At 42.0% G+C, this 23743-nt stretch overlaps 1 protein-coding gene across 3 annotated transcripts in view; it reads right to left on the bottom strand.

Annotated features, from left to right (window-relative positions):
• ptprub (protein tyrosine phosphatase receptor type Ub) overlaps positions 1-23743 on the bottom strand; it is a 143507-nt gene that overhangs the window by 8873 nt on the left and 110891 nt on the right. The window contains exons 14-27 of one of the 3 annotated variants that reach the window (XM_071521811.1): positions 23421-23559; positions 22292-22321; positions 21811-21965; positions 20999-21186; positions 15270-15342; positions 15036-15112; positions 12764-12781; positions 11030-11066; positions 9940-10037; positions 5987-6103; positions 4763-4917; positions 3873-4008; positions 2855-3004; positions 275-589 (exon numbers count right to left, since the gene is read on the bottom strand). In XM_071521811.1, the coding sequence (XP_071377912.1) occupies positions 275-589; positions 2855-3004; positions 3873-4008; positions 4763-4917; positions 5987-6103; positions 9940-10037; positions 11030-11066; positions 12764-12781; positions 15036-15112; positions 15270-15342; positions 20999-21186; positions 21811-21965; positions 22292-22321; positions 23421-23559 (1688 nt within the window). Of the gene's footprint in view, positions 1-274; positions 590-2854; positions 3005-3872; positions 4009-4762; positions 4918-5986; positions 6104-9939; positions 10038-11029; positions 11067-12763; positions 12782-15035; positions 15113-15269; positions 15343-20998; positions 21187-21810; positions 21966-22291; positions 22322-22690; positions 22694-23420; positions 23560-23743 lie in introns of all 3 variants that reach the window. The other 2 variants (XM_071521812.1, XM_071521813.1) reach the window with 2 other exon arrangements.

Raw genomic sequence — 23743 nt, 5'->3', positions numbered from 1 at the left:
AGGGATGCCTTGAGATCAATGTGGTCAGAGATCAAAGCCCCACAATATGGCATGAAGGAACTAATCCCAAGCACAGTAAGATACAGAAGCGAAGGCAGGGCATGGCAGGAGAAGACTCAAATAAAGTTCAGATAGCCTCAAGACCGAAAGAAATAAACTTGTACTACAAATAGGTGCCCCTGTGCGAGCGAGCTCAAACTCACTGCTACATCTCTTTTTTCCTACCATCAACAAATCAATGTCAATATAACATTATAGAAAACTTTGACCTTACCCAGGCAGAGTTTGACTGGTTGAGTTGGTTGAGCATGACTACTGCTGTGCAGCCGTAGTCGAAAACCAGCCTCCAGAAGTCGGCGGTGGTGCCCGGGAGAGGGTGAGGGGTCACAATGAAAGCGGCTGGCCGGTGGAAGCTGTCGGTGAGAGCGGCATTGATGTAGTTGTTGCTCTCCCCTTCTGTGGTAACCAGGAAGGCCAGGGCACGGTCAGGCGGCAGCACATCCATGCTGCGGTTCTTCTCCCGGTTCCTGGGCAACAGAGCAATGCTGCACTCTTCCACATCAAGGTGGGGGGTCACAGAGTTTAGCGTCTGCAAATGGAGATGTTAAAGGGGTGAGGGCGAGAGCGAGGACAGGATGAAATAAAATTGCAGGCAGCGTTTAAAAGAGAGAAGGAGTGAGGAGCAGCGAGGTAGAAAAACCTAAGTTGTTGGGGAGGAGGAGCAGGAAGGAAAAAAAAGAAGTGAATGAGACAGGAGGGAGGGAAGACAGGGACACAGAATGCCAAGAATCCAATAATGCTAATTGAAAGAATCTTTAATACTCTGAACATCACGTTGACAAAGTGATTTAAAAGAACAAAAGTTAAATTAGGCCAGCTTCATAATAAAGCGGAATGTAATGAAGTTTCTGAAGATTAAAAAAAAAAAAAAAAACTCCAAAGGAAATATTGCGCACCAATTTTCTTTGATGAACACTCTCTTCATTCAGCCGTAATTAGATTAGACAACATGAAAACATATTTGGATCATTAATACACAGCATCAATAATAGATCTGTGACTTGCTGATCTCAGTGCTACTGGTTGGCTGTATGGTCTCTCTGCAGGATGATACAGTAGAAGGCAAAGAGAGCGCTCATATTGGGCAGCGGAGAGGCTTTCAGGAGCAATGTCAGACGGATAAGTTTACAAGATCAAAGCGAGGCACGTGACATCTTCCTTCATGAAGAACTAACAGTTTGTAATCAGAGTGTCGCGCCATCCACCGTTCCCCGAGCCTAAGCAATAAATCATCAGGTAATGAATCCATCATAATTCTTATGGAGTGTATAAGGATAAAACGTAGTATAGAATTAAAGGAGAGGCGTGAGCCCATTCCAGTATTACTTTGAAATGTTAAACCCTGAATCAATGCGGCTGCTGGTTGAGCAGACAAGAGCTGCGGAGGGAGGTGGATGAGGCAGGTAAAGCATGTGGGAACACAGCTGGCTCTCTTCTCTCCTAATCAACATCTAATAAAATGTTCTGAGACCGCATTCCCGTAAACCATGCGGGGGATTTCAATGACAATCACGCACTATCAAAAGTGAAAGGAAACTAACATCATTCACACACACACACACACACACACACACACACCCTCGCATGGATACATACACATGCATGCACACACACACACACACACACACACTTACAAATGCATCCAATTTTCAGCCTATTCCTCTCTGCATTCTCTGTTGACTTTGAAATGCCTGTACCACTAAGTATTTTTCCACCAGAGAGCGGATGTAATCAATCTCTATTGTTTATCTAACCCTCAGACTACCAAGCAGACTGTTTTTAACTGAAAAGGCATGCAGAGCGAAATATGTGGAGATGCAAGGATAATATTCTCCAAATTGTACACAATGGACCAAGTGCATGAATATGATGGCCTCCAGGTGTGATTTCATCACCTATCGCAGAGTGCAAGGCATCAACGTTCAAATATCAACATCCAGTGGTGCCAGTGCCAATTAATTAGCTGAATTAATTAACTCTGTATTCCTGCCTCAGTCAAAAGTCCCTATCTTGTCTCCAACTTAAATGAAATGCAGTGGCTAGGATTCCTGCTGGAAGAAAAACAGAAGATCACATCACCCAGATTTCAGCACCTTTACACTGGTTATCTGTTAGTTGCAGAACTGATTTTAAGATTTTACTGATTACTTTTAAGACACAGATGGGTCTGGCACCAAGCTATTACACAGACCATTTAACCCCATATGAGCCAGGTTGCAGTCTGATCCCTATTGGCTGTTACAGTCCAGATTAAAAACAAGAGGTGATCGGGCTGAATCTGTATCATCTTTAAAATCACTGCTTAAAATTCACTTCCATAGACTTCTTTTATGTAATGGTCTTTTATTGACATTTTATGGTTCACAAATGTGTTTCTTGCCTTGCTTTTAGAATTCTTATCTTGCTTTAAGTGCTTTTGCTCTTGATTTGATCTGTTTTTTAATTCTGTTGTAAAGTGCTTGAAAACTGCTACTGTATATAAAGATTATTATTGTTATCATATAATATTATATTATTATCATATATCATTATTATTATTAGTAGTAGTAGCAGTAGTAGTAGTAGTAGTATAACTGCTCAGGCAATTGAGGGGAGTTTCTTGTTAATAGATTCAATATATTGCATTATAACTGCCAATTAGACAGTGTAGGGAAATTTAGAATTTTGTGTTGTTATACTTGCATGTTTCATGTTTTGAGGTTCAGGTTTTAGCTGTGTATTTCAGTGCATGGTCAAAGAAATAAACCATTATTTCAAAATGGATCAAGGTCATGCTGTTCAGCACGTGACTGACCTGGAACTCTTCTCGGAGCTGGGAGGAATTACTCTGGGAGTCCACTCGCAGCATCTCTTTGTAAGTGAGGGCAAACTCATTAACCAAGATGGCTGTCTCTCCACACAGACAGGCCTCCAAAATGGCATCATGGATAAAGATGTACTGCTCCTGAAGGGAGGAGATGGAAACAAAAATGAGACAGAGGAAAGACTGTGTGTGTGTGTATGTGTGTGTGTGGGCGTATGTGTGTAGAGGGTGTTAGGGTTAACAGTTTACAGTGTACGTATGGTATATAGATGGACAAACAATTAAATAGACAGTGACAGAGGAGGGCAGAGGCAGGGTAAAAACATATGTACATGTCAATAAATAAACAGGCAAGGTGAAGAATGGCAGAGAATTTTCATAACCTGCCTTGTTGTGAATTAAACATGCGCTATAATGTTCATAGTGAATCAAAGCTGTTGGAGAATGAATAAATAATTCTAAATAAACAAACACTTGCGGTGTGCATTTAATTAGAGCACCCCTGCAAATAACTACAAATGTAATAAACAGCTAAGTCAATATTGGATTTACATAATAAGGAATGAATATGCAAATTATCTCCACATCTAAAGAACAGCACGTGCCTACGCAGCACATTGAGACACAATGTGAGTCTTATCTCTGAAACTATTGCACTGACCTTTACACAAGTCCCAGAGGGGGAGCATGATAATACATTCCCCTCGCTCTCTGAATTCCCAAACAACATGAGGGAAAAACAAATGTTTGAAGGCCCAATTCTTCAGAACTTTTCCAGTGGAATGAGTCTAGGTTACCATGTTATGACTAGTGCTATTTTTCTCTATAGCCTCCTGAGTACGAGGAACAATTTGGCTGCTAATTTGAGTCGAATAGTTTTATATCATCATAATGCTGGACATGCTGCTGTGCTATAACTAATGTTGAATAGGCCTGAATGATATTCAAAAGTGTGTGTTATGTAGATTCAGTATATTCCTGTGTGATCTGGTTGTCCAGCTGCCCTGACCTCTGTCTGGATCATGTTGATGCGTCGGGAGCAGAGGGTTTTGACACAGTTGTAGATATCCACCACGCCTTCACACTCGGCCATGTCCAACATGACATCCAGCACAATGTAGCAGCCGGTGCGACCTGCCCCCACACTGCCACACAGAAGACATATTTCATGAAGAATTGTGCTTACCGTCTTGACGCAGTACAGGTTAGTCAAAACAGTGTCAGAAATTGGAGAAATTATTTTTGTCTGCTCAGGAATACTACAAGTAATTAGCACCACAAGATTTAAATGAGACTACATGGGTAAATAATTTTAGCTTTGTTAAAAAAAAAACTATTGTGTACTGTAATTGTACCAGAAGGTAGAGGAATAAGTAGCTGCAGTAGGGTTTACAAATACACTAACTGTCAAAGGATTGGACACACCACATTTCTCTATTTTTACTATTTTCCACATTTTAGAATAATAGTTAAGACATGAACACTATGAAATACCATGTAGTGACCAAAAACGTGTGACACAAATCAAAACTTGATAGAAAGTCAAAGGCTTTGGAAAGAAATTCATACACAGGCATCAACTTTGTCTAAGAAACACATTTCAAGCATTTAAGCATAAGCCTTTAGATCATAATGGCTTTAAGGTAATGAAAAACATAGTACATTCAATCAGGTGTGTCCAAACTTTTGACTGGTAGTCTACATGATTCATCAGATGAAGCATCACATTACCAAGTAGTATTACAATACCAAGGGAAACAAAACTACTTATTGATTAATATTCATCAGTTGGACCTGTATCTGGACTGTAGATACAGGTTAAGGATACATCTAGTTTCTACCTATTAATCTACAGTCTATCTATCTATCTATCTATCTATCTATGTCCTGCCCCCTCACCTGCAGTGGACGACCACAGGCCCAGCATCAGGAGGCGTAGAGGCTTTGACTCTGCGTATGAAGGCCAGCAGACCCGTGGCGTGGAAGGGCACGCCGTGCTCCGGCCAGGACGTGAAGTGGAACTGACGCACCTCGTGCTTGGCTGAGTAGCCTCTCTGTCAACAAACCAGACAAGACAATACGCATCATACATGTGAAAGGCTGCGTTAATGTGGCGTGCGCCCGATCGATGGTAGCCTACAGTGTCTTAATCCCATCACAGACTGTGCTCCCGTCCATTCAGAGATATTCCCCCTCGGTGATAGGTGTGATAGATTTTAGCGTTCAGTGTGAGGACAACAAGGACATTATGTACGTGGGGTGTTAGGTCTTGTAGGACAGTAAGGCCTCTGGGCATCACATGCTAGTAGCAGCTGCGGTGTGACAGACACAGAGAAAGGAATTACTGTGGCTCTATGAGCTCGGGGATGGCTGGGAGGTTTCTCCTCTCCTCTACTGGGAGACTGCTGCAGACGCACAGCAATTTCTTCCTCTGAACAGAGATGACAAAGTAAAGCGACGCAAAGCAAAGATTTGTTGAAGACAGAAATCCAAAAAAAGAAGGGAAGGAGCTGTGAAAACAAGCTGTCACCGGCTCCCAAATTCTTGCCGATTTGAATAAGCAGCAGCGTGTGCCCATGGAGAGTGGCTGTGACAGTGAGATGATAATGCCGTGTTTGTGCCACTGTCACTTCAGCGTCGCTCTGAGCCGTTCCAATGAGAAACCCCTTGGGAGATTGACAGGGAGGAGGCCACCAGGAGCAAAACACTGTAATAGCTATGTTGAAGAGAGGGTGGGGGCGTTTAGATAGCTACTTGTGTTAATTCCTCTGAATGCAAGCGTATTTACATGTGGCCTCCATGCCCATCAGCAGTTAAGTCCTGTCAAGTTCTTAAACATTCTATTAATATACCATTTCTAATTTTATTTTTATTCTACCAGGTTACAGAAAAATAGGGCTCATTTTCATTTACATCAGTGATCCACAGAACAGAAACAGAAACAAAAGGAGATGCAGTGAGTAGCACAGCATCATCAACATCTGCTATCAATCCTAAAAGAGGAGTGAGATGGACATTGTAAACTGGGAATATTATGACAGGGTTCCCTAACAGTGTTTTGGGAATCATATTAAGGGAGTTAAACAATGTCAAGCCATCTTAAATGAAATCTAAAAAACGCACCCTCTCCAAGGCAAAGGTGCGAACTGTGTATTCAGCCAGAGTCTCTGTCTTCAGCAGAGTGATCTTGATGTCGCCGTACATCTCGCTGTCGTCAGGCCAGTATTTACAGCATTTCACCTGTTTAGAAAAAGCAATAAAATGTATTTAAACCATGTGTTGAAATTGCTTTAAAATACACTGCCAATAAAAGATGCTAGTTAAGAAATGTTCTCCTTAATATAATGCTGTTAAATTAGCTCATCCTATCCTGTCACCCTAACAAACAGTATCCTCAATGATTTGCTTCTTGCTTTGGCCAATTTGGGATTTCTTGGGCTTGAAAATCTTTTCCATTAGACCAGAAAGTTAGACATCAAATTTAGAGGGGACAGGGAATAATATATTCTAATAAAAAGCAACTCACAGGATTTAGACATTTAACAATTGTGTTCACAGTGATACAGAGGAAATTTTAACCCGTCGTTCAAATTCAAAATTAAGTGATTCTAATGGAAATAGTTTGACGTACTTGAATCGCTGGTTTAATTAAGAACACAGATATGACTGTATGAAATGTAACACAGAAATGCCAGGGAAGAACAAAAACAACCTGTTCTCCTGCACATATTTCATTTCAGAGGGAAAAGAAAAGAAAAGCACAATAATCACATAATGGTGGAAAGCATAGTGAACTGCGGCAATCTTTTCTACCAACCTCAGACACAAAGGAGGTGATTTTTTTATTTAGTGAAGGTGTTATTTGGATTCAGCCACACAGCCTAGTCCTCATTTGTTGATTGTTCCCAGAACTGTTAGGACGGAGAACCAAATTGGATGTAGGGGTAGCGCTAGAAAAATGGTGTTATTTTAACCATCCACTGAGGTAATATGTTTCTCTTGCCTAGAAAGGAAATTATGGGACACTCACAACACTACAGGTATTTATGTGAGTTGGAAAATAACATAACTATAGCCATTATACCTGTGTGGTCATACAGTGTGTGAGGATGGTGACCCTTTACTTGAAATGCTGCTCATAAGACATTTTTATGCATCACAAGTACATTGTTAACAAAATGTGACATTATAATCAGAAGATGATGTAAAATCCTATTAATTATGCAGTATAGCTAATCACAATTTCATAATGCGGTCATAACACACTGATAAGGCACAAAACAGCTCATGATGCATTATAAATGTATGTGTTCTAGGATGAAATTATAATGAAAGAATTAAGGCTGCCCCCGACCAAATATTTTCCTAGTCGACTAGTAGCCTAGTCGTTAGTTCAAGCCATTAGTTGACTAGCCGTTGCACGTTTATGATATTAATTTAATTATTTAAATATATATTTTTTAAGTTTGAGTTCCAGGGCTGAGAAAGAATGTTATAAGTAACATTGTTAACACTGTGCTACATTACAAAGAAATACAAAACCGTAATAATGAGCCTTTAAAATCGAAATTTTACAAGCGCATGCAGGAAGCAAGCCGCCTGTTAACGACAATGCTAACGGCAAAAGCGGTAATGATGAATGTGTCGGAACAACGTCCGGTAACTTACCCTATGGAAGCCCGTTTCCACCACCTGTTAAAAAAAATCTGGCGCATTTTTTTTTTTTTCATCATCAAGTGAGATTTTTTTCTCAATAGTATGACATTGTATCCCATAATTATGAGATGCTAAGTCATAATTATGAGATACTAAGTCATAATTATGAGATACTATCTCATAATTATGAGATACTAAGTCATAATTATGAGATGCTAAGTCATTATTATGAGATACTATCTCATAATTATGAGATGCTAAGTCATTATTATGAGATAGTATCTCATAATTATGAGATACTAAGTCATAATTATGAGATGCTAAGTCATAATTATGAGATACTATTACTACTATATTTCTGACCTGCACCAGCCACTTTATTAGGTACACCTAGTAGCGGCTAGTCATCTGCTGCTGTAGCCCATTTATCATAAGGGCCAACAACTTGTGTGTTCAGATGCCCTTCTGCACTCTACTGTTGTAAAGACTGTTATTGGAGCATTTGTGGCCTTTCTGGTAGCTTGAACCAGTCTGTCCATTCTCCTCTGACCTCTGACCTCTTTCATTAACAAGGTGTTTTTGGAACTGCTGCTCACTGGATGTTTTTGTTTATTACACCATTCTCTGTAAACTCTAGAGACTGTATGACATGCTTTATATATTGAGTTGCAGCCACATGATTCACTGTTTGGATGAGCAGGCTATTTGTGTTAACAAGCAGGTGCTCCTAATAAAGTGGCCTTGAGTGTCATATTTATAAGATACTATCTCATAATTATGAGATACTAAGTCATAATTATGAGATAGCATCTCATAATTATGAGATAGCATCTCATAAATATGACTTAGCATCTCATAATATTGACTTAGCATCTCATAATTATGAGATAGTATCTCATAAATATGACTTAGTATCTCATAATTATGAGATAGTATCTCATAATAATGACTTCGCATCTCATAATTATGAGATAGTATCTCATAATAATGACTTAGTATCCCATAATTATGAGATAGCATCTCATAATATTGACTTAGCATCTCATAATTATGAGATAGTATCTCATAAATATGACTTAGTATCTCATAATTATGAGATACAAAGTCATACTATTGAGAAAAAAATCTCACTTGATGATGAAAAAAAAAAAAATGCGCCAGTTTTTTTTTTAACAGATGGCGGAAACGGGCTTCCATACTTACCAACTACACCACTCGGATGCTCCAAACATCAGACCATGTGCGTCCATGAAGAAAACATGACTAGCTTGTTCTGCTTAAGGGATTAAGCCCTCACTACCATCGTAATATCACTGCTGCATGGAACACTGCATAATTCCAACCAGGGTTCAGGATTGTTAGAGTAAATATCCGACCGCAAGGTCCGACAGCCAGCTTCCTCCGTTGCACCCGGGAAGGTGCGATGACGTCATTCTGCATAATAATTAGTCATGTGCTTCTGTTTGTTTGACAGACGATGGAAGATTTAGTGTGAACAATGGACAGATAAAGAAAGATAAATTTGCCTCAGAGTAGATTAATTTCATTTGAATTATTATTTGGAATGTTTCTTTAAATTATAGTTAACCTAATTTGTCTGTTGGACCTCGTGGTTGGATATTTACTCTAACAATCCTTCTTTTTTTTTTCTTTTTTTTTCCAATGACCAATGAAAACTTGGTCGACTAAGACTCTTCTCATCGACTAACGTTTGGTCGACTATTAGGGTGCAGCCCAAGAAAGAATAGTGCATATAGACTTATAACATGGTTGTAATATGATTTTAATGTCTCATGATGCTTAAGTGTCACCTAAAGCAGTGGTTGTAAATGTGGGGTCCGGGGACCACCAGGGGTCCTTGAGGGGGTTCCAGGGAGTCCCCAGCAAATTGGTGAATTGTTAAACTTCACCATTATTTCATTAGAGAATGTAGAAGAGTAACTGTTTTAATCATAGTTTCACTGTTATCTCTCTACCTACAATGCAGATAGTCATGGAATTCTGGACAAAATCATATCTAACAATAAAAATATTCTCAGATTTGGGTCCAAGAGACAAAATCTCATCAAATGGGGTCCATGGCTCTAATGTGGGCTAAAATAAGGGTCCTTGATTTGAAAAAAGTTGAGAATCACTGACCTAAAGGATAATGTACAGAAATAGAACAGTGGAGTCTCCAGTGCGCAGAAACTTGTGATTTGTGGGTTTCACATAAACGCAGGATATCATGATCAAAGCGAACAGTTTCCAGGTTACAGCTTACATGCACAGCGAGGTCCTCCGAGATCCGTTCTCACCAAAGATTATGACAGCGTTTGATATAGATGCCAGATGTTCCCTTATGGTGAATATGGGACGTTTATAAACAGCGAGAGGTTATGAATAGAACGGTGCTAGGAGGGGAGAAGCACATCACTTACCCTGCCAACCTCCACCAGCTTAGTGATCATGACGATGCTGAAACAGTTCTCCTGCCACACCATCCTCCAGAAATCATACAGCGTCTCCTGCTTGGGTCCTAGCAGGAGAGGGAAGAAAAAGCAGGCAGAGACAAAGACAGCAGCATCAAAGCCTGCCCTCTCAATAAGGGAGTTCTTGTTGTTTTGATACCCCGTATTATTGTGACCTAAGTGTCCTTCCTCAGATGGCAGGGTACTGATCTCTCAAGATTGTGCCGTCAATAAAGTTATTGGGAATTCCAGGCAGAAGAAGGGGCGACGGGTGACAAAACAACAGCAGTAGCTGACGATGAAAACCCAGAGGACCATCAGTCACTCATTTTCATCTGAGGAGGAGACATTTACAGCTTTAAAACAGGGATCACGTAGGAAAGCAATGCTCAGAAAGGCAAAAACACTGCTGATGTCTTTTTCCCTTCTCGCAAGCTCAGTGTCTCTCTTTCTTGCAGGCGGGAGGAGCAGGAGTAGGTGTTGGGGAAAGATAAGCAGATGAGCAGACCTTGGATGACTTTGTGATGGGAGCTCCCTGGGATCTGAGACCCCTTAGGGTTTAGACACAGTGGAGGGCAATTTTAAACACACACACACACACACACACACACACACACACACACACACACACACACACACACTGTCTGTCCATCAAAAGTGGCTTTGTATCTGAGCGACAGAGGGTGAAGTTATAGGGTCCCTTTTCCCACAATGAACATCGTTCCACATGTCACAAAGAGTGAGAGGCTATAATTAATATGTTTAATTATTTATCTCTTCTCATGATTAATTCAATGACATCAATCACACAGCCTTCACGGCTTGGTGGTCACCTTTAGATTTGCCACAGAGATGCTTTTGGCATGGGACTCTGCATGAGTAGGTTCATTGGGTGGATCATCTTCAATTTATTACACGCTGGCAAAAGAAAAGGTATTCACCATCCAGGACGCACACACACACATACATACGTACACGCACACACACAGACAAGAAAGCATGCACAGACACACACACACACACACACACACAAAGACTATAGCCTTGCCGGGATACTCACCCTGAGTGGCGATGAAGTGGTTGGATCGATGGTAGCCCTGAAAAACAGAAGAGGGATGACATGCTGAGTAAGCCATCTGCGCCTCAGGCACAGCTGTAAGGGAGAGTGTCTCTCTATCCCACCCTTTCCTCCAATCTTTTCTGCATTCTCCTCTCCTACTGACCCACTCTCTACAACTACCTCATCTTGTATAATGTTAGCTGACCTACTGTACAGTCCGGACCATGTGTTTGCCCTCAGACATCCCAGAGAGTTTGGAAATGCTGCTGTTGAGGCAACACATGGTAAACATCTTGAAGAACAGCTAACAGATCCCTGAAAAAGTGACTCCTACAAGTATGGATTTTTTCCTCTACAGCATATACAATACAATAGCAAGTCAGCCTAGCTGACGTATACATGCCCAAATCCCCCTGACAGCATAACAAAAACATGATAAAGATGCTAGAGGCACAGACTCTTCAATTTCAGGCATCCAATTTATTCATCAAACTGGCTGGCTTATCAGAGCGCTTGTCCAATAAAAACAAATCAATTCTCATTAAAGACACAATACATACTATAACTGAGATGCATTTTACTGTTACAGATGAATTAACACTATCAGAAAACACCATTTTTTTCAGAAAACTTCCTTCACAGACTCTTCTACTCACACACAAGTGTGTGTGAGTGTGTGTGCCTTCAAAGCGATGGAACTAAAGCCTCTTACACAGGTATCACATAAATGCAGGATATCATGGCCAAAGTGAACAGTTTTCTATGCTACATTATGCATAGTGAAGTATTCTGAGATCTTTTATACCAAAGGATATGACAGCCTTTGATATAGATGGCAGACATTTTCATTTGGTGAATATGGGGTGAATATGGATGAGCAATGAGGGGGCACCTCTACACCGTTGAGGGGAATGAACAGGACAAAGACCACCCAAGGGACTTTGAAGCATGGCCAGTTTTGTAAGGACAAGGAAACTGTTCAAATGAAGTCCTCCTGAAAACAAGTACTCCTTATCTTACATTGCAGGATAAAATGTGACAGCTGTTTCCGAGACACAGCTATATGAAAATATCCTCCTGAACACCACATGATTATTGTGGTTCATGTGGAATGTTTCCTGTCATTTTGAGGGAACAGCTGAAATGCTAATTGATGTTCAACAATGTTAACTATCTGCAGCCCCGCTATGAACTGAATAAACACAGTCCACCTGCTCACATTGGCCCAGTATGATGAGGCTATCCGTGTCGATAACAGATTTGATTTTTTGCAGAGGGCATCTTCTTAATATGTTGAACCTCTCCTAGTTGCTGATGGATTGCTAAACTGAGTTGCATCCAGTCAGATAAAAAGGGACATGTCTGAAATGGAGATGGATGACCAGTGCTGTGAGACCTGCTATCCACAATTCCTCTGGCCCTGGATAGCACTATCAGCATAAGTACTACAACTCCTCCACTTAAGACGGTCACCATAGCAACTGAAACTCCCCAAGTCTTGGCCACTTATGAGCACTAGCAAAGGCAGCAGGGTCTTCCATGCAGGAGAGGACACATTTAACATTATGGGTCAAAACGGCATGGCTTTCTCAAATGTGCAGAAACCTGAAACACAGACCTTTGAGCATTTGTGGATAGAGGATAGCGGAAAGAGGCAGATATGTGGAAGAGAAGAGGGAAAGAGAGCAAAAAGAGAGCGATGGCAAGCAGAAGAAAGAGCAGTGAAGTACTTACTTCCCTGTTAATCCGAATCTACAGGGTCCAAAGTCGAGGAAGTGGGGAAGGGAGTAGAAAAAGAAGACATATAGGCTAGTTAATGAAAGAAGCTTATGGTAAATAGGGAGTTATGGTTACAGACAGGTGGAAAGAGGAATGTGCGTGTGTGTGTGTGTGTGTGTGTGTGTGTGTGTGTGTTTGTGTACGTGTGTAAGTGCAGCAGTGTTGGGGATAATGGGATAAACTGTTTTGTGATAACTACGCATTCGTTTTTCAATTGTAATCTGTTGTTAGTTAAAATAGAATGTTGTTACTTTTAATTTTCTTTCATACTGTTTCATTTCTGTCAGTGCAATTTTTTTAAAAAGTAGAAAAACAGACAACATGCTGATAATTTAAAAAAAACAAAAAACAACATGCTTGATATAAATAACATCAGATGACTATTTTAAAAACAGGCTTGCATTACATTTTAAAACAATAATCACGCTTGGCAGCAGAAGCCATATTGCTGCGGAATATTTTTGAAGTGGGTTACGCAAAAGTAATCTAGGTACTAATAAAGAAAGACACTGTCACATAACTAGTTAATTTTTAAGGCAAGTAACAAAGTAAAGTCGCTAGAAATGTTTATAAATAACTTTCCCCAAAACTGCTGTACAGTATAAGTGTGTATGTGTTTGCTTGTGTGCCCATACTATGCCTGTTAATGTTTTAAGATTCTTTAAGATCACTTTACATGCAGTGGAAATTATGCGCAACATACTGAAGGCACAGGAATCTGCCAAACACAAAGTGCTGTACACCTCCTCAAACTAAACACACCAAGTCAGGCAGACAGCCAAGCAAAGGCTCAGGCATTAAGTGACCGAGAAAGAGGAAATAGAGAGCTTGCACTTCCTCACCTTTGTTTTGAAAAAGCAAAACATGTTTCAGAGGGAAGAAAAACTTTTCCATTTAACCTCTGGTGAAATAACCACAGGCTGTCCAAAATATGCTCCGCTGTGGCAAAGTAGTTGTCATTCAGCGGCAGGGTCAGCCTTGTCAGGGAGTAACATCACTGACATGGACACTATAGTGGCCACTGAGTGGTGTTTTCCCACTAATGCTCAGCCCCCTGTGCCCTACACACTAATAGAGACCCTCGCAACAGCTAGAGTCACAACAGCACGCCTGGTTTTAACGCCCTCTCATTGTAATGAACTCTCTAAAAGCATTTCCCCACCGGCTGATCTCTCCAGAGAAATAAACGAGAGAAAAAAGGCAGTTTAGTGTCAAGCATTTTGATGATACAATGTGTCCTAAAGGAAGAATCCACCCAAAATCAGGTGAAGACTTACACTGCTAGTAATTTTCTTTGTTGAAACAAATAATACCAGTCATTTTTCAAATAAACGCATTACAAGAATTTCCACAGAGACTGGATTTTTCACTGAAAATCTTATCAACCTCAAGCAGGAGTGGGAGTGCATGACCTTGCCTCAACTTCCCATAGAGCCCCATATTTACTCTGCAGTGGTCCCAATGAGAGGCTTTGCAAAATGAATCTTGGGAGATGAAGAAATTGTAGCAAATTGCCAGATGACTTCCCTTGACACAACTCAAATGAATAGCAACAACAGAGTAGCATAAAAGCAAAAATCACAGGGGGAAACTAAAACTAAAAAAGTTGATTTCTCTTTTAATGGCTTGAGCGCTACCATCTAATACTGCACGTTTGCTTTCTGAGGTAAACTCAACCTCTTGTACTTAATATGAATGAGAACACGTATGAATGAGACTGCGTGACACACGTAAGCGACATATACATGTATTACATATGATCAGTGAGAATGTTACTGTGGAACTGCAGTCTGGCAGACAGTTAAGGTGAACAGTGAAAAGGATCAACTCCTCCCGGCCCATCCAGAGATTGAATAACATCAATCATGTCTATTTAATTCAGGGGGATTTGCGGCATCTTACAGAGGGGTTTATCTTCTGCGCAGGGCATTAAATGCATTTATTCCATTCAGTTTTAATAAAAGTGATAGCAGAGTTAGCCGGGGTCGGGGATTCGGGGAAGTGGGGGTGTAGCAATTGACAACCATGGCATCTGGCAAAACACCACTAGGAAGAGTGTTTGATTGAATGAAGGCTTCCACGTAAATGTGGGCCAGCAGATTGGCTGGCTTATAGGAGTGAGAGAGATGGACTGTGGCTTTGCAGAGTGTGATAGATAGAGACTGGGTGCAGGCTGGGTGTATGTTTCCAATGTTGAGCAGCAGCAGAAAAAGAGAATTGGACTTACATCGATGTAGTTAGCGTTAATGTAGTCTGAGTTGGGGTCTCCCAAGAGAGGGTGAAGCTTCACTCTGTGGCGGTCATCTGAGATGGGCAAAATTGAATTAAAGATCACAAGAGTATTGAAATACAACAGGTATTTTTCAGCCAGAGGGATTGTGTCCTCCGGTCTTTGTTATGTTTCGATGAGATTTGCTATATTATTTTTTTTATACAGGACAAAATGTGTTATGAAACTTACATCCCATCAAGGTGTCATGCCTCCCTTTGGTTTTGTCCTTCTTCTTGGTGCAGTCCCAGCCATCAAAGAAGCTCTACAGAGGAAAAGACACACTTGTTGCAGATTTCAGGTACAGGATCCTCCCTCTATTAACCATTCAATCATCTTAGATAAGCTTTAGTCCCATTATAAGGGAGCTTCAACACCTCTTTTCTTTTGTTTTATTTGCGATAAGGAATATTGTATTTCATGGTTGCCATGATAAAAGCGCATCAGCACATCTCTCAAGCACAGCTGAGACTTAGATCAAGAGTGTAGTGCCATTGTAAGCATCTTGAGATAAGGAGCGATTATGTGCTTTATGCATGATAAGTAATCAAACAAAACACCAGTGCCGTGAGCATCATGCAGAGCTTGTCTGTTCCAGTAGTCCCCATGAGTCATGGACCCCCCCAACTGCACCTGTTCCTGTTAGAATCCTTTATAATTAATGCCCGAAACCATGGATGGCAGTCATGGACAATAGTGAGTTATAGTGGGTTATATTTTTGTACTTTAGAGAATAGAATAAATTAGAGATTGATGTAAATCCATTTTACAGATCCCAGAATTCATTTTTGTTTATATCACAGCCGAGGTACATGGAAGTTGCTAATGATGGATAATGGTATATACTTAACTCACAAAATTCAGATGCAGAAAGCAAATGCTATTGTTATTATGAGAGATATTCATTATGACAAAATGAGTTGAAATAATGTCGGTGTTTACTAAACTGCAACTTACTAAATGCTACTCAAAATGAATACACAGCAATCACTACATTATAAGATGACAGCCAATAGCTTCTGCTGTTAATTATAGAGCGAAGGCAGAGGAACTGTCTACCGCCTGCCTAGTGGCTGGCTCCTCAGCCTCGCTGTGACACATTCTGCTCAGCAATGCGTCTCCCCATTCCATAACATCCACCTGTCTGCACGCCAACATTGGCGAGCGCTTACTCTCACGCTCTCCTCATCAGCCACTCTTATGCGTCTACTGTGGGGCCAAATTCTGCCTGCAAACAGCCCCTTCAGATCCACGAACAAAAGCACACATGCATACATGTACGTGCATGCGCATACACAGACATACACACACACATACACACATAAACACACACTCCAGTCTACCCCCTGTGGTTGTTCAGCCACAGGGGGAATTTGGTGAAACTCTGCCCAAGTCTGCATGCTGAGCAGGGGATTACAACGCAGTTCTCCCCACAGAGAGCCAGGAACCAGCCAAATCCTGCCCGGGATTACACCCTCCTCCTCACTTTTTCCTCCTCTTCCCCTGTGCTCTCTCTCAGGGTCTCTTTCTCTCTCTGAATCTCTCATTCTCTTTCCCTCCTTCTATCTCCCTCTGTTCAACCCTTCTTTTCTTATCCACCTCTTCCTCCTTTTTTCCCTTTCGTCCTCCCTCATATTTTTGATACTAGACCTCTGGGCTCTCTTCTGTTTCTTTGCTCCCACCACACTTATGCTCAGCCCTCTAGAGAGAGAAAAAGAAGCAGTGAGAGAAAGAGAGAGAAAGAAAGAAAGTGTGAGACAGAGTGTCTGTAAGAGGGAGGAAGAGAGACCCATGGAAGATTGATTAGAAACCCTCATCGGCAGGGATCAGTGGGGTGGGTTGGTTAAGAGGATCACATAAAATGAGGAGTAAAATGAGATGAAAGAAATTATGAGACAGTGAAGTACAGTCCTGAACCATGACACTCACGTGGCACAGTGACTAATCCTGAAGCATAATTCTAAAAAACACATTTTTTTTTTTCCCATTTCCATGTCTTGATATGCTATCAACTTCCCACTGCTTTTCATTGTCATGTGCTTTTAACTTCCCATTACTCTGGAGACAGATAATAATTGTTTGTTGTTTCCCTTCAATAATAAGGCAACAGTGAACATGTTGTCCTCCACAAATGATGCAGTCCCCCTCTGGACCAATCAGTAACAAATATCTCACCTTGTTTTGACCTGTAATTTTGGCACCCCCATTGGGCCAATCAGTGTAATTTTGAAAATGTCGGAAAGCAGTGGTGAGATTCATTATTTCACCAAGTTTTGTTAAAATCCAATCAATGGTGAGATATCCCGCATGACGTACAGATGCAAGGAAAATTGGATTATCAAACAAATGGACAAAGGCTGATTCATTCTCCCAAAAAAGGTGTGATGAAAATGAAAACAGCTGTTGTTTTGTAAATAAGTAATTCAGTAGACTCTGCCCATGCTGCATCTAAACTTTGAATCGATGAGTCTATCATCCTTCATAAGCTCAGCCTCGAGGTGCAAGCTGATATAATGAAAGTCTGAGTTCTCCAGTAAAGCTCTGCTGTTGTTTGGTGTTTACCTGTAAGTGTCTATGGTGGAAATTCGACAGTAGTGACAGCAGCTGCCACACATACAAGTCTCTGTACAACTCACTGCAAATTCTTGATCAATGTCTTTACAGTACATTGGTATTCTTCGGGGAAATAAAAACCTATACCTGCCAGGAGAGCACAATGCGATACTCCTCATCATTTTCCTTTGTAATGGAGAGAGACACTCCATCAAAACACACACACACATACTCCAACATAAAAAGAAAAAACACAAAGAGGTGTGTATTGATTTTGTGAGTGGAGTGTGTTTTGCCCGTGAGGGACAGTTTAATGAGTCTACAAGCAGAGTTCCAGAGGGGAAACCATGAACCAGAGACAAAAGATGCTTTCTCTTTTCCATGAATGTCAGAGGCCACGGGTGACAAGGATGGACCTCTCCCCAGAGCATGATCCAGCTACAGCACCGGCCCACTGGGGGGGAGGCATTCAGGGAACTGGGCCCTTGAGAATGTGCCTTGAGTCATGCAGCTATGGAGAGCAGCCATTACAACGGCGGGAGGGGGATAACAAATGTTCTGCTAAACGAAACTTGTCTCTACTTACAATTCAGTGTAAAAGCTAAAACTCCACAGTGCATAGGTGTAGAAAGAAGCCAAGCAAGCAGGGATCTGCCAAGCAAACTGAAGTAATTTACATACACTAGTGGTGCAAGCAGTTTGGGAACAATGCCTACTAAGTCCCTGGAGAATGTCATAGCAAATTACAGGTTTGATTTAATTGTAATTCTCTTCCTTATTTATGCGGTGCCACTAAGAGCACGTTCAAGGCAGTTTTGTTCCATGCATCACAGTCTCATGTTTAACTTTGTGGCATTCTTCTCTTCTCTTCACTAAACATTATACTGCATAGGAGGATAAATACTAACATTGCTACTGAGAATCGGTCATTTGAAGGTTACAAGGCATGGGAGCCTAGCGTTCTCTCTTCTCACATTTTCCCCTCCATCCATACTCTTTCATCTCTGCTCCCTCCCCACTCGGGCCTTTCAGACCCCCTCTTCTCTCTGCTGCCCTACAGTTTGTTGGCAGTGGATAGGGGACTCACTAGCTGGAGCACCTCTAGGGACGTGTAACCTCATCAGGCCTGCTGTCATGACAGGGGTCTTCTTTGGGCCCAAATGAGGATGATTTATTCATACGCTCAGCGACAGTGTGGTCCAGATGCCTTTTAACCCCGCTAATTAATTTCAGCGGGCGGTGAGGAGGGCACGTGGATGATGTCAGAAGAGAATTGATGGCCTCCCACACCACTCTATTTTCACGAGTACCATTCTATGTAACATGGCCTCTAAGTTACCAGCAGTTTTCAGTGTTTTATTTTTCAACTGTACATTGACAATGCAGAAAGAAAATGCTATTGTTTTTATCAGTAATATTCATTTACAACATAAACTAACTGCATGTTCACGATCCGCTCACTCATGAATAAGATACCTCAACTCCTCCACTCGGGGTTCACCCCATACCCCACATGCTCACCCCATACCCCACATCTGGATGGGACAAGCCACCTTCTAACAAGAGAGAAACATGGCCTCAGACTTGGCTGATCCTCATCACACTCAGCTGCGAACCGCTCCGGTGCTCCAGTGCAAATTGGAGGAGCCAGAAGGACGACATCATCTGCAAACCACCCTAATATCACCGAACCAGACATTCTCCAGACCTCAGCTGCGCCTTGATATCATGCCCATGAATATCACAAACAGGAGAGAGGAGAAGGCACATCTTTGTCTGAGTCCAATGCCCACCTTGAACGAGCTTGACTTAAAGCCAAGAATGACACAGCTTTGGCTTTGAGTGTGTAGGGACCAAATGGCTCACAGCAGCAACCCTGGCACCCCATACTCTTACAGCACCTCCCACAGGATATCTTGGGGGAGCCTTTTCCAAACACATGTAGACAGGATTAGCAAATTACCATGACCCCTCGATTATCTGTGAGAGGGTAAAAAGCTGGTTCACTGTCCCAGGGAGAGTGAACAGCGTAATTTCTCAATAGTTGGAACACACCCCGCGGCTCCCGTTTTTCAAAACAGGGACCACCACCCGTGTCTGCCAATCCACACAACATTGACGAAATCCCCGTGACATTGATGAGAAGAGTCAACCACAACAGCCCAACAATATCCAGGACCTTCAGAATTTCAGGATGAATCTCGTCCACACCCGGCTTCTTGCCAATGAGGAGCTTACCTTCCTCTGCCAAGGAGATGGGCTCAAACCCTCCCTGAATCTTCCAGCACTGTCTCCTGCGCAGGGCTTGTCTACTGCATTTAGCAGTTTCTCAAAGTGCTCCTTCCACCTTACAACAATGTCCCCGTTTAAGGTCAGTGCTTCCCCAACACTGAAAAGCCTGGGCGATACCCTGTCTTCCCCTCTTGAGTTGCCGGAAGGTTTTCCAGAACCTCTTTGAGGCCGTGCAAAAGTAATGTTCCATAGCCTCTCCAAACTCCTCCCAGACACAGGCTTTAGCTTCTTCCACTACCACAGCTGCAGCCTTTCTGGCCTGTCGGTTCCTCTCTGCTGAGTCAGGAGCCCCTTGGGCCAAACAGACACAGTAGGTGCACTGGCTGCAGTAATTGTATTGTAGTGGACCATGGTCGTGAAGACAGAGCTGCGCCAAAAAGCAAAGCTCTCGATTTATCAGTCAATCTTTGTACCAACCCTCACCTATAGCCACGAGCTCTGGGTGGTGACAGATAGAATGAGATTGTGGATACAAGCAGCCGAAATTAGGTTTGTGAGGTTTTTGAGGTGATTCGGGCCCCCAGGCACCTCCCTTTGGAGGTGTACTGGTCATGATGAGTGGGAGGAGACCCCATGGCAGACCCAGGACACACTGGAGGGACTACATCTCCCATCTGGCCTGGGAGCACCTAGGGATTCCCAGTCGCTGGGGAAAAGGACATCTGCTCTGCTTACCATGTTGCCACCACAAGCCTGACCCAAATAAGCGGATGGATGGATGGCCTAACTGCAGGTTATAGGTTTTTGGTTTTCTAATTGATGTGTGAATTACAAAGTTAGCTACTGTATAAGTATAAATGTAAAAGTAACAATCATTACAGTAATTAGCTGACAGCCAATAGCTTCTGCTGTTCAATTTAGAGTGAAGATGGAGGTTAGTTATACAAGAACACACTAACGACTGTATGGATACAAACCTTTTCGTATCACACTGTTCCTTAAAATGCAACAGCCCTACAATCTGTCTTTCTTAGATGCATACAGTACTTGACACTTGTGCACCACCAGCAATAGTTTGTAATGCTGTACATCCTGTTGTCAGAGTGTAAGAGCAGAGTGTAACAGCTCCCTCTCACCTCATATTCCTGTTTAAAGCCGTAGCCCTCGGCAGTCTTCATCTGGTTGATGTGCTGGAGGAGGTCAGCCACTCGGACGGCAGGGTGGAGCTGCCCTGTGTGGTAAGGAGAGCCTTTGCGTCCGCACTGGTGCCTCGGGGAGCCTCCAAGCAGGCTGCTGGATTCATTCACTGAACTACGAGCGTCACCTGCACCAGACACAGATGGAGTCACATTTCCAATGTCAGTGTGACTCCATCTGAAATTTGTGTATAATAGAGATTATAGACAGATTATAATATAAATATAATCCAAACATAATATAAACATAATTTTTCTCTGGGTAAAGACGTCTTCATTATAGATCCTATGTAAATGTGACAGCAGCTCTGTCTTTGATGATGAGTGAAGTAGATCAAGATCTGAACCACCCTGAAAATGAACACATCTCTCTGTTCTTCTCAGGGTGATTTAAGAAAGGAGATCAAGATGATGACAAGCTGACAAGAAGCACAAATGATTTCTTTTGTTGCTTTAAGATGTGTAATTTTACTTCTTTACTTCTGCAATTTTCTTTTGTAGAATCTTGTGAGATTCTTTGTGTATCGGCTGCAGGCAAAGAATGGCTGAGGGTAACTTGTACTAAAATAATTTATCAAGTGAGCTGATAGTTACCTTTCAGAATGCTTCAGAAGTTTGTAGAGTGAATGAGTGATGGTCAACAAGATTCCAAATTGAAGGACATCACATTGTATAGAGTTGTGGTAAGCTGGTGTGTGTGTGTGTGTGTGTGTGTGTGTGTGTGTGTGTGTGTCGTAGTGCATTTGTCTTACTGCGTGTGCCGCAGGTGTGTGCATCCATGAAAGAAAGGGCCATTCTTTCATCCTCCTGTAGGGTGCTCTGGTCTGTAAAACTCCGCTCCATAGAGCCCATATGGCTCTTCTCCTGCCGGTAGGTAATGGGTGTCTTATTCATGTTCACTGGTTTCCTATTAAAGAAAGATGAGGAAAAAGACAGGGAGAAATGGAGATAGAGCGGAGAAGGCAATACATAGATTTAGAGAGAGAGAGGGAGAGAGGTTGAAACATGGAGAGAGATAGAAGGAGGAGGAGGGAAAGATGAAGACAAACCAAAAGAAAAGAAAAAGAAGAAGATAAAGTACACAAAGAGTGAGGAAAGAGGGGAAAAGGGATACAAAGACCAACTATTATTATTTTGCCTCTACAACTTCCAACATGACAGCCAGAGCACAAGCATGTAGGCTATATGATGGATCACAAAACGATGGGAAAGAAAAGGGGTGGAGTCACTTACGGATAGTAAGAGTAAGAGTAGTAGTCCCTTCTGGCAAGTGTGCAGGAGGAGGAGGAGGAGGAGAGAAAGAAAATCAAGAGAAAGAAGAGATGTAAGATGCAAGCAATGCCAGCTGAGGGCGGGATGCATTGATTACAGTGAAAATGAGAACCATCTTGTTATGAGCTTGGCTGTGCAGGCGGCCATATGACACATGCATATATACCGAGCGGGTGCTGACAGACCAAACCACAGCAAAGCAGAAAATGTGTCTCTCCTTCAATTGAATATGTCTCAGTGTTACACTTCAATGAGTAAACCATGTGGCTTCCTGCCACAGCAAATTTAGCAATCAATTCTCTAAGCGCTAACTTCATGGTGGCTTAGGACAGCAACCTGGACTAATGTGCAGACTAGCACCGACTTTCAAAATCAACATTATTCAACATTATCCTGTATGGCTGTGTCAGCCATTTAATAATGATTGCTGTAGCCCTAAGTAACTTCTCATTTGGCATGGCAGGTTTTTCGAATTTAATGTATTTTATTTGGGCAAGACGGGTTAAGCCTTACTCCAAACTTTCCCTCAGGCTGGCCTACAGTTGCTGCTAAATAAAATGTGGAGCCAAGTAGGGTAAATGATCTACTATAGACCTGTGGGATCACTAGCTAATAATCTCTAAAAGCACACCTTTTCCCTCCCAATTACCATCTAATTTAAGGGTCAGGCCTCTGCTTGGCGTGCGTAATTAAGTGGCTAATTGAATTGCATCCGCCTTTAATTAAATACTTCACACTCAGATAAGCTCTTCAGATGAGCGTTGTTTGGTCCCTCTGGTGCACCATAAGGGAATGAAAACAATGCAGCTCTGACTGTTGCTCCAGTATCTTCCCTAAACAACCATGCCCTTTTAGAAAGTTCAGCAAATATAAGAAGTGATTACTGAACTGTTCCAAAACAGTTTTTCAGAAATGTTAAAAAATAAACAGAGGAGGAGAGAGAGATGTGTGATGCAAACATACTGCATAATGATGTGGGACAATTTCTGGTAGCACAGAAAAAGGTCCCCTGTGCTGCACCTTTGTACCTTGAGGTATTTATTCCGAAATATTTAAAATTTGCACAGAGCAGATATCAGCAGCCACTCACCCTTTCTTAATGATGATGATGACAGCACCCAGCAGGAGGATGAGGACTACCAGACCCCCGGCACACACCCCCAGAATCAGCCCCATCTCCTCAGAGTGCTGGGACACCTCCAGCGCCCTGCGGTGGTCCTTGCAGGCCGCTAGTGGGACGAACACAGAGGTCACATTAAAAGAGGCATGGCGCGAACACATAAAAAAATAAAGTCGGAGGTGAGGAAAGAAGCAACTGATTCACAGAGAGGTTGAGAAAGAGAGACAGAGTGAAAAATGTGTGGGTCTATACATAGAGAGGGAAAGATAAAAATAGAAATTCATAGCTCTGAA

Source organism: Centroberyx affinis, unplaced genomic scaffold, assembly GCF_046629955.1.
Source record: "Centroberyx affinis isolate AG114_WGS23_722 - 3 ecotype Tasmania unplaced genomic scaffold, CSIRO-AGI_Caff_v1 ptg000932l_1, whole genome shotgun sequence".
NCBI classification, from domain to species: domain Eukaryota; kingdom Metazoa; phylum Chordata; class Actinopteri; order Beryciformes; family Berycidae; genus Centroberyx; species Centroberyx affinis.
Note: the sequence above shows the minus strand (reverse complement) of the source record. Positions and strands in the feature narration are given on the sequence as shown.